A 12,086-nucleotide genomic window follows, 5' to 3' on the forward strand; every position below is an offset into this window, starting at 1 on the left:
AACCTTTTCTATGTGTAACAGTAATGCCTCCTCCCCTGCCAGAAAGCCTCGCTGATGGAGAAAAGTAAAATCAATCGTCAATACGTGAGGTGCAATCTTCTTCAGCTGGCCAAGTTTCAGTGATAATAAAAAAGTCCAAATTATTCAAATGAATAAAATCATGACATGAAAAGGTCGATTATTAAGGGATCTGATGTTAAAATGCCGAACTTTACAGACTTAAAGAGGAGTGCAGGGATCGAGAGGTTGCAGAGGAAATTGAATTAAGTTGTCCTGATTGGCAGCAGTGGGGTGAGATACTGGGTGTGTAATACTGAATTTTCGGTGGGAAATGATGGTTGTTTTAGGACAAATTCTGTGTGGGAGGACTGGGAGGGGTGTAAGGGGAGTGGGTAGTGATGGAGATTTAACATGGGAATCCTCGTGGGAGTGTGATGTGGAGTTAAATGACTGGAAAGACCTGCAGGGGGGGCTGTCGCGAGGACCATGTTGATGTGGTTGTGACACAGAGGAAGACGGTTGATCGGGGTCGTGAGGGAGAGATGTAAACAGTCATGTGGAAGTGAGGCACTGCACACCGACAGCATCTGGCTGCCTCGCTTGTTGGGGTGGATGTTGTCTCCTCTGAAGAGAGAGGGACAATTCCAGAACAGACTAAAATTGTCAATAAAACACGTTGTGAGATTTGGTCGCGGAAAAGAGCCATGAATTAAGATAGATTAATCTGCTAAAATGTTCCGCTCCATGAGCGAGGGTGTGAATGGGGCCAGAAATAAAAACAGATATGCCACTAAAATTATGCTTAGCGCGTTCAGACTCCTGACGCGCTGTGTTGTTTGTCCCCAAATGGACAATGATTCTGGTGATGGACATCGGGAGAGTGGGCAGTAGATCCGTGAGATTGTCCAGGATGGTGGAGACAGTGGCACTGGGGAAACAGTGAGTGATGGCGTTGAAAAAGCGGAGATCCCTGGTTATGGAGTTGGGAAGACAACTCATATCATAGTATGTCGTAATAATGCAAAAAAACCCAACAACTGATGGTCTTTATGTCATAAAAACCTGAAAAAAGATCATAGTATAGTATGTCTTAAAAAATGCTTACACAAAAAAGAGAAAAGAAAAACATGCAAAAACAAGTAATGGTATACGGTATGTCCAAAAAAAAAAAAGTTACAGTATAGTTTGTAATGTAAATGGGGAAAAAAAGGTGACATTATATGACTTCATAGTATGCCATGTCAAAAATGATCAGAAAAAAAGTCACTGCATCATGGCACATTACAATCTAACATGAAAAGAATAAAAAGAAAAAATTAAAAAAAAAAAAAACCTCAAAGTTGCAAAAATAAGTACTAGTATCATTTAAAAATATATCATGATATCAAAAAATTATAAAATTACATCAGAATAATCAGGGAGAAAAAGCATATTTTCCATGACTTTTAGTCTATTGTAGATGACATGCCATAGTATGAATATTTTATGTTATTTTTGATGACATACTATGTCATTTTTGTTTGTTTTTTCCACATGCTATAATATGATGTTTTTGGTTGTTTTCGGTTGTTTTTTTGACATGCTATGCTATGATGTGTTTTCAGACCTTTTTTTAACATGTCATATTTTGAAATTTTTTGACATACAATATTATGTTGTTTTTCGGTCATTTTTTCGACATACCATATTATGACGTTTTTAGGCAATTTTTGACGACATACTATACTATGACCTTTTTCATGCCGTTTTAGACGACATACTATAATATTACGTGTTTATGCCATTTCTGACAACATACTATACTATGACGTTTTTAGGCCATTTTGAACGACATACTGTACCATGGTCTTTTTAGGCCATTTTGGATGACATACTGTACTATGATATTTTTATGTGTCGGCCCTGTGATAGTCTGGCGACCTGTCCAGGGTGTACCCTGCCTTCCGCCCGATGATAGCTGGGACTGGCTCCAGCCCCCCTGTGACCCTTGCGAGGACAAGCGGTTACGAACAATGAATGAATGAATGAATGAATTATATTTTTAGGTCATTTTGGACGACATACTATACTATGACCTTTTTAAGCCATTTCTTACGACATACTGAACTATGACGTTTTTAGGCCATTTTTGATGACATACTACACTATAACGTTTTCATACCATTTTGGACCACATACTAAACTATGACATTTTCTTGCCATTTTGGATGACATACTATATGATGACGTTTTTGGCACAAAAACTATGAAGCATAGTATACTATGCTAAAAGACAAAAAGCATCATAGTACAGTATGTCATCCAAAATGGCACAAAAACTACGGAGCATGGTGTACCGTCCTAAATGACAAAAATATATCATAGTATACTATATTGTCCAAAATGGCGATAAAACTTTATACTATAGTATGTTTTCAAACATGGCACAGAAACATCACAGTATATCGTCCAAAATGTCATAGTGTACTATGACATCTAAAAGGGCACAAAAACATCATAGTATAGTGTGACCGTAAAGATGTACAACGTTGAATTTGGTGCATTTTAGACACACATTCAATATTATTAAACTTTGAATAAACAAAAATATTTTATGAAAATCTAAAAAGAAATGCTAAAATGTATGTTACTTGAGGTGACCTTTAGAAATTAGTCAATACACAAACACAACACTGATAAACATTTAAACCCACAGTTTTTATTTGGATTCTAAAAACTATATTGACATGATTGACAACATAACCCGGCTCAGAAAGTCATTTCTAATTTTAAAAAAAAGAAGAAAAATAAATAAAAAAGGATTATGTCATATTGTTGTGGTTAATGTAGCCGTTGTAGAGATGAGAAAACTCAAGTGAAAAGATGAACTGGGTCTAAACTGGATGCAGACTGCAGTCAGCACACAAGGACACACTGAGTCTCCCCACAGCCGCGGGGTTCTGCTGCTGCTGTCGCTTTGCTCCATCTGTTCTCTGGGGAAGATTATTTTAAGATGCTCAAGGTCACCTGAAACTTAACGATGTATGATGGTGATGCTGGCTGTGTACTGCAGTTTTCACCGGACCTCCAGAAAACTCTTAACAGATGCTGTTGTTGCAGTTGCAGTTGAAACACCACAGGATACTGAAGCTTTAGACCTCGTTGTAAACATTATCCTCATGCTTATTAATACAATGGATCAGGCCTCTACTGTAAATAACTTATCACCAACTGACCTATTACTCATGGATTATAATTGTTTAAAGGCCCTTGATACGACAATAAGAGCAAGTCTATGATGTCTGGCTCACACGTTGCTGACTGTGGGTATAAAGGCTGTCACTGGCCGATTCACAATCCCTGTGAAACTAGTTCTGCATAGTCAGACCTCTCCATACTGTGTTTGGTGCTGTGCATGAAAGAACAAGTTCTGTGCGAGCACCACACCATCACTTTATACCATCACTCTCCTCTACCACCAAAACTGGTTCCCTCCTGTGATTGGTTAAAGAAATACAAACAATCCACGGTGTTTTTTTCCCCTTAGTGCGGAACTACGATGAAGTCAGCCAAATCTTCTCCAGCACTACAACAGCAGGAGATAGGACTGGCTATGTCTGTGCACGCTTTTCAAGAGGAGGTGGCTGAGTTAGTTGCTAGTGCCTAACGGTGCCAACAATGCAAACAACAGCAACAATGCTGGCAGAGCAAACAGTGCTAACTGGGTAGACTGGAGAGTAGGTGCTATACTTTCACAATGCCGCCGTTGCTGATATTAGTGGTAGCCACATGCAACACTTTCTGGGTGCAGTGCAGAGTGTCAGGAATTAGCTAGCCTGTGTGACATAAACACAGAGAGTCACTAACATGCACGCAAAGCCAAACCATCGAGCACAACAAAGAACAGAGAAGCTCAGACAACAAAGACTAGAGAAGCTCAGACAACAAAGGCTAGAGAAGGTCAGACGACAATGAAAACCGAGAGGCTCTAATTAAACACACAGAGTGTGATATTCTCTGCTCAGGACAGGACGCATTACTCCACTATATCTTTACATAGCAAATAGTTGTTTGCTGCTGTATTATTGCTCAGATTGTCGCATAAAGAACCTTTATATCAATTTCAAGCAAAAACGACAAAAATTCTCCAGTTTCAGCTACTCAGTTGTCAATATTGGTTGATTTTTTTTGTCCGTTTAACATCTTTGAGTTTTGAACTGTTGGTCAGATAAAACATTATGTTTGTTGTTGCTCTGCTTCTCACTTTGCTGCAGATGTGATGTAGAAGTGTACATGCTGGGTGCAGCAGTACTCTACTCGACATAACTATTGGGTGTGTATTCAGGTTGATTGAAACTTTCACCCAGAGGGCACTGAAACCTATTACTGAACAAACCACATCCCCCAAACCCTTCATTAACATAATGAACGCAAATAACTCCATTTAATAACACTCGTGTGTTTGGCATGTTTGATAAATATGTAATTATTTTTGACTACCCTGTGGATTTCAAATGAACGTGCAAATATTCAGTTAATTTACTGAGACTGACAAACTGCAAATTTTGGCAGCCTGTTTTGAAGTCACATAATGGATACCATTGTGCTAGCAGCAGAACCCAGCAGCGGGGAAACTTCATATGTCTAACGTTTATTGTGACTGTAATCTCCATCCCCAAATCCCCGTCACTGTGGGTGAGCAACACAGTCAAATCCAACCAGCCTTTAAAAAGCAGCCCAGAGGCTTCCTCTTCCACTAACACACCGTCTACACTCTGGCATTAGTGGTTGGTATTGCGTAAGGACAACCGTGTTTACAAAAAAAAAAAAAAGAGAAGAAAAAAAGACATTGAGGGTTTACTTGTACATTTTTTCCAAAAAAAAAAAAAAAAAAAAGCATTAGTCACATTAATACAGAAATAAACAAATGGCACATTGAATTCCTAATTTAAAAATAAAGTGGTGCTTGAGGAACTTTCTTACTGAGGAGACAAGTTAAATAAATTACTACCATAAACGTTACATACAAATCTGGAGTAGTATATACAAAGGAGTTATTAGACACAAAAAAAATCTACAATTTCAAATTTTAAGTTCAACAAAGACAGCAGTAGAACCTTATTTTACAGAGCGGGGGATGTGTTAACAAGTGTGGGTCTGAGTGGTTTGTGTGTGTGTGGAGGACAGAGGCGGGGAGGGGGGACAAAACAATGACATGAAAAATAAAAGTGACTTGATGTTTGAAACCTTTTAGCTAAACGTACTGTTTCTCTAGAGCTCTCTAACAGATGTCGACTCGTTTATGTACAAGCTTCAGCACAGAGGGGGGACAGTGGCGTCCTGTTGATGCAGACTGTCGATGCATCTAAAACAGGAAGTGAGTTTGAACTGAGTATAAGTGAATGTGATGGAACCTTGTATATATGTGACCGGCTCTCACACACGTTTGAATGACTTTCCATTTCCCAGAATCCTTGAAGGAAAAATTCTGCTATTTTTCAACTTCAGTCTTTTTTTTGTTTGTATAGTTGTGGCCATTGTGACAGAGTCATGATGAGTTTGCACTCAGCACCATCTCAGCTGGTAACACATTTAAGAAAAGTGACTCCAGTAGACAACATATTGTGGTTTAAAGAAAAAAACAAATGTTTAAAAATTCTGTCATTCTGAATGTTTTAGAGAAACTTAAGCTAGATTTCTCTGTGGGTTGTGAAAATTCTCATACATTTTAAGCTAAATTAACATTAAAGTAATTCACTATTAGCACTAGAATCACACTGCACAGCTGAAAAGTGGTCATTTTTCTTAAAAGGTTGATGTTTAATTGATGTGTTTTTTTCCTCGGGTATATCGGGGATGAGCAGTGTCAGCCTCCTGAAGCTTTCTGAAAAAACTTCACACTCATCATTTTTCACACTTGTCTAAGAGTGCAAACAAAAGTTAACACAGATATTAACTCCCTGAATTAGCTTTTGTAGCTAACTGCATAGAGTATAGGCTAACCAAGCAGCTGCCTGTTTATCAACCGTAACGCTACATTAACCGTACAGCTAGTTTGCTAACGCAGCTGTTTACAATACAATCAGCTCGCAGTCGCTAATCTAGAGATAATAATTTCTGCATTTACTTCCGGCCGGGTTTAAAAAAAAAAAAAAAAAGCAAATTTTAGGCCAAATTATTTACAAAATAAAATAGATCAGGGCTGCCCCCTGAAAGTAAGAAAATTCAAGATCTTAGTCGCCTTAAACTTTTCAGGTTTTTTAGGGGGTTGTCGGTCAGTGGACCTTTTTTGTGGATAATCTCTCGGGTAAAATCCTTACACTACGTCAAGTCGTCCTATCCGCTCAGTGAAGATGTCTGCAGCGGGTACAGGAAGCTGCAGACCCAGAGTGAGTCTGAGATGGAGGCAGCTGCCTGATGGTAGAGAAGCTTTGCACGGTCAGGCTTGAGACCGTCTGCCTTCTCCTTACAAGGGGTGAATTTACAGCTCACAAGAACTTCACACGATACAGTCTCTAGCTTTTGTTTGATATCTAGTTTTGGCAAAAACCGTTGCACATGCACATTGCTGTCACCTTGAATGTCCCACCAAACCCTGGTCAAAAATCCGGCAGTTTAACAGTGTTGCTTGACTGTCTTCATGAAAACAAACAAACAAAAAAAAGAAAGGAGGCATAGGGAAAAATTCATATTGGACATTCAAAACTAAACTGATATCTTCCAGAAAGCTTTTGGTGGCTGACACTGCTTGCCTCAACAAACTGTGTGTATTTTTTTTTGTTCTCGTCACAAAATGCAAAGTCAGCATGTCCCATAATGGGCTCCATCATGAGATTAAGACTGAGGTTGGGAAATACCAGAATTGTCCATTTACAAACATCCATTTTCCAACACTTAGAGCACTGTGGCGAGTCGACGTCCATCATCTGAAATCCGTAGTCTCTCTGAAGCATCCCATAATATCACTCTGTTCATTAGTATCCCTCCTACCTTCCAGATCTCCTTCTATAGATTGCTTTAAAGATATCACTACAAAATAAAGTCCCTCCTTTTTCCTTCGGCGTCCCTTAAAAATCTGAATGTTAATAGTGGTTGCACTGATTAAAAACACACAGGTGAAGAGCAGAGTTTAGCTTAGTGAGGGAACTTTTTTGTCTACTTTGTAAACACTCTCAGTGAAAGTTCACCGACACACTCAAATACCTGACAGACTCCGACCTCCGACTGGCTCTCCTGGTTTTGATCTCTGCGACTGGTTCATGGCTTTCACAGTATATCGCCATCGCCGCCCGCTCGGGACAGACGATGAGCGTTGATCTGGTGCAGATTTGAGATTTTGGAGAAGAAAAACAGAAATCCTTCATGAACCATTGAGGAGTCCACTCTCTCCCCTTGCAGCTGCAGCGTCACACTCTTCAATTTGTGTAAATATACTGTGAACGAGCTACATCAGGCAGTGAGAGGCAAAGAGAGCAGAGACCTTTGAGGACTGGAATAAAGAGCGTCAGCATGTGTTCCTCAGGGTTGTTTTGGTCCGTCAACCCTACCGGTCGATCTTGTAGATCCTTTTTTGCAGCAGTCTAACGGGTCCTGTATGTGGCTTGGCCGACTGCAGCTCCTCCGTCATTCCTCCCCGGAGTACGTTAAAGGGCAAGCAGGGTTAGTAGGAGGGAGAGCGGGATGTGGTTTACAGGTGGAGGGTCTGGAAAGATCTTCATGCTGCAGGCTGCCTCACAAAGATGCAACAACGTGCTTTAAAATCCATTGTTTTTGCGCACACAGACATCCAGCGCACATCAGACTGTCGGGGAGGTGAGAGGCTGCAGGTGAGACAACAGCGAGTGGTTCTTCAGGGACTTTTTTTTTCTTTTTTTTGGATTTTTTTATAACAAAAACACTGAAACGTTGTGACGCGAGGTTATTAGTTCAACACTAGAACAGAGCTTAAGTGGTGAAAGGCCCCTCCTCCCTCCCTGCTTCCGCTGGGATGGGCCGGCAGAGATGTCCGTCAGGTGCCGCAGCACTGCTCATTCGTTCCTGGTTGCATTGCTCCGTAAAGAGTCCCGCCTCCTCTCTAGGCGTCTGACAGGCAGCTCTGAACACTGTCCATCCACAGCTGTGCGTTCAGGCTGTCCTGGGCACAGAAGTTGTACACTCGTTTGGTCGTCTTGAGCTGAAAGACGACAAGCAAGAAATTAATTCCATCTGCAGACACAGATTACACAAACACGCTATGCAAACATATGGTCAAGGTTCCCACGCATTGTCACATTTGACAAAATTTCAAAACTTTTCCATGACTTTCCAAGGGTCCAAAATATTTTTTGTTTGTTCTTGCCCCGCTGCCCGATGTTTTTGTTTTTCAAACAAATAAGATCCTGAATTTCAGAATCCCACAGGGTGTGTTGAAGGGCCATCTGAAATTTGAAAATCTATTTTCTGTTCTTTTCCAGTTATTGGCAATGATTATGAAATTTTAGCAATTTTTAAGGAAAACGTGTTTCAAAAAATTTAGGAAAAAAAAATATCACCCCAAATCACCCAAAAATTGCCAATTTCTTCTTGAGTTTTTTGTAAAAAAAAAAAAAAAAAGGGCAAACATTTAAAAAGAAGAATAAAAGAAGTTTTTACAGAAAACATGCCTTTAAGTCTGTATTTTTCTTTAGAAATCTTCAGTAAAATAAATACAAAAATGTATATATAACACAAAAGTCCCAAAATGTTACGTCACATTAGAGCTACGTTACGTCGTAAGCTACAGATAAATAAATTTACCGTTATGTTACATGAATGTCATTTGATTTATTGCACACAACTAACTGTCATGATTTTTGCACAACTCCAAAGTTTTCACTAGTTTTATGACCGTCCAGGTTTTCCATGGCCATGGGATCCCTGTACGGTTGACCACACTGAATGTGAGGCATACCTTCGCCTTTCTGGCATCTGTACATTCAGCACTGGTCCTTGTATGTTTCTCTGTTTGTGGCGGCCTAAGCAGATCTGCATCGGTTTGCGTCTCCCTATCAGACTCTACTAGAGTGAGCCTGCTAGGGATCATGCATTTGGTTGAGTGTTTCTGTGTATCTTCAGCTAATCGCACAAACTACTGGACCAGTCAGCCTAATATTTCGTGTGCACATTTATAACTGTATGCTCAAGGACGTCTTGTGGTTGGTGTGATTTGCGTTTGTATAAAAAAACAATCTTATTGACTATTTTATATCATCACTGACAGCTGACTCCTCACTTCTCTAACCGACCGGAAGTTTTCTGCTAATCTGTTCAGCTAAAAACAGCAAACCTTACTGTCTGTTGCAGGCCACATTTGGGCCTTCACTGTAGCTCAAAACTGACCTCAGATAGCAAAGTTTGGTCTGCAGATTAATTCCATAACCAATATGTTATAATCTACTAAAGTTAGGCAGGTTATGAGATGAATTAGCTCCCATTTTTGCTATCTTCGCCATCCTCTTGCCTGTAAGGGAGCCAGGAAAGACAATTCCATCAGGTGCAGCTGTGTGCGTGATTTTGTTTGTTTGTTTGTTGTGAAAAGCACGAGAAAATCACCTGAAGATTAGTTTAAAAACTAACAAAAAAAGTAAAACAAACAAGGAAATGACCTAATAATAGTTCTCATAATTCCGTGTCACAAATTTTCATTATGATAAATACAATACAATACAAATATAGTTTTTCCATAGCTTTAAGAAAATAATTTTCTATTTTCTAATCTACTAATATCTTGCAACTTCTGGAACATTTCATAACCAAGTTGTTAGTCGTCTTTTTCCTCACGTTTCTGAAAGATATTTTCTCAAATCTTAAAGGTTTAAATGCTTGTGTAAGGTGTTAGAGAGCAGCACAAGAAAAGTGATGTTGCTCCAGGTTTAAAAGGGTTAAGCTTGCTGCTTAAATAACGTCCAGTGGAGGTGAACTTACATCAAAGAAGGCTTTCTCCTCGATGTTTTTCGGTGCTCCCATGGCAGGCGTTCCTGGAATGACAGACTCCACGTCGGCCAGCTCGATCACCCCTTTACACTCCTTGTCCTGCCTGCTCTCGTAGTATCTCAGCTGGGGGACGCATCGTTAGAAACAGAGGTAATAAACAGAAAATTGTTTTAAGCCAATAAAAATCTATTTCACCCTAAGAAAGTAATTATTTTGAATGTTCACAATTCTGTCATTGCTCCACTCTTTTCAGCTCCCCTCCGTCTCACCTGATGTTTGGTCTTATCCAACACAAACCACCGTGGTTTCCATGGTTTCAACAACGCCCCTTTCTTAAACAGGATGCCTTCAAAACTCCTGATGGGACAAGATCAAAACAAAAATGAAGAGATATTTGACTTTTTAGGGATTTATCTGACACCCTTCACTCACAGATGGCCCTACATCACAGAGCAGCACAGCAGGGAGCCATCAAGTGTCTGTCTCTGCACACTGGCTCCGTTTAACACACACGCTCACACACACACCTGCCCTCCTCTCAGTGTGATGGGTACAGACCTGTTCTCGCTCTCGGTGCTCTGGAACTGGCTGTAGAGCGTGCTGGTGCTCGGCCGACCGGCGACGGGCGTGGAGGTGGCGCTGGCCTCGCAGTCCAGGGCCAGGTTGATGGAAGATCCCACGCCGCTCTCCTGCAGGTAGACGCCCTGAGAGCGCCGCTGGTGGCTCAGGTTGGACGACATCAGCAAGGAGCTGGAGAACGAGGGCTGTGGAGGAGGGAGACGCAGAGAGGATTCACTGAGTTTGAGTCGGTGAAACTGTGGGCATGTTTTCAGAAACACTGGTGATAGTCTCCTCCTTAAGCCAAACAGCAGTCTGAATGTGACAAAATACTCATCAAAAGCAAGTCTCTGCAAGTTGTTTTACATTCCAAAATGAATAAAAAAAAAGAGTATTTTAAAAGTGTTCTGTGTTGCTGAAAACATGTTTTATTTGGAAAAAAAACACACGGCGTGTGTTCTGATTTTTCACCACAAGATGTCAGTGGAACCATTTCCAGCCATCTGTCTTTAGCTTTCCCTCTAAATTTTTCTTTATTTTAATTTCAAACACTGATTTTTCATTTTTTTTTCCTGTGTTGTATTATTTTTATTTATTTATTTTTACATTTTTTCCTGTGTGTTGTTATTTTTCTTTTATGTTGTGTTTTAAGTGTACAGCACTTTGTAACATTGGTTTTGATAAGTGCTATATAAATGGACTTTATTGTTATTATTGTAATTAAAACAGCCTGACAGCCAGTTGTTCACAATCAGTTGCTCATAAATACATGTTTATTTCATGCTGACAAGATACTCAACTGATTACTGTGAAATAAACTTCACCTGTCTGTAAAGATTAAAAAACGTGCAAACAGTGTACTAGAGTCACTGGTTACCAGAGACCTTATTCTGTTCAACATCCACTCTTTGATTCTTTCAAAAATGTCCCTTAATTCCACACATTTCATATCCAAAGTGTAGATGTGTTTTTCTATGTGATCATAAAATGTTCAAATAGTTGAGGATCAGTCTATGATTAACTGGCAAAAGGACTTAATACGTTGAAATGGAAGAAGTTTGGCAGAGGTTGTCTCCAATGCAGGAATTAAGTTCACCATTCCCAAACACTCGGACAGAAATTGGGAAAAGGGCTTTTAGGTTTTTAAATCTAAAACGAAAGACTTAGAAGCAGATTCTACAGGATGTCGATGTTTTTAGACTGCCTGATTGTACAAATAACTCCTTGAAAGTTCTCCCTGTGACTCATCTATTTTAATAAAAATTTGAATGCTTGTGAATTGTATGTTGTCTCTGATTTCTTGCAACTTTGTGTTTCCACTGCTGGCTGTCTTAGCCATGTCTCCCTTGAAAAAGAAATTCTTAATTTCAATGGGACAAACCTGGTTAAAGGTTAAACAAATACAATAAAATAAAATAAAAGAAGAGATTGTAGATGGATACAATTTGACTCCACACAGACTGTGTAAAATGGGTGTAACCCAGGACTGAAGTGTAGGCAAGAGATGAGGACGGTTTTAGATAGTGTGTGTGAGTGGTCTCTAGTGCTCCCTCTGTGGACGAAGGTGTTGCAGAAGTTTGATGAGTGGCTGGGGCAAA

The 12,086-nt window shown here is 39.8% G+C and overlaps 1 protein-coding gene across 4 annotated transcripts in view; it reads right to left on the bottom strand.

The window, feature by feature from the left end:
* Positions 1-5,146: 5,146 nt before the first annotated feature.
* The window catches only part of sbf1 (SET binding factor 1), an 82,918-nt gene continuing 75,978 nt past the window's right edge, over positions 5,147-12,086 (bottom strand). For all 4 annotated transcript variants that reach the window (XM_042511534.1, XM_042511532.1, XM_042511533.1 and 1 more), the window contains 4 exons: positions 10,489-10,694; positions 10,200-10,287; positions 9,922-10,053; positions 5,147-8,152 (listed from right to left, as the gene is read on the bottom strand). In XM_042511534.1, the coding sequence (XP_042367468.1) occupies positions 8,054-8,152; positions 9,922-10,053; positions 10,200-10,287; positions 10,489-10,694 (525 nt within the window). In that variant the 3' untranslated portion in view covers positions 5,147-8,053. The remainder of the gene's footprint in view (positions 8,153-9,921; positions 10,054-10,199; positions 10,288-10,488; positions 10,695-12,086) is intronic.

The sequence above is a fragment of the Plectropomus leopardus genome, chromosome 22, assembly GCF_008729295.1.
Source record: "Plectropomus leopardus isolate mb chromosome 22, YSFRI_Pleo_2.0, whole genome shotgun sequence".
Lineage (NCBI taxonomy): Eukaryota > Metazoa > Chordata > Actinopteri > Perciformes > Serranidae > Plectropomus > Plectropomus leopardus.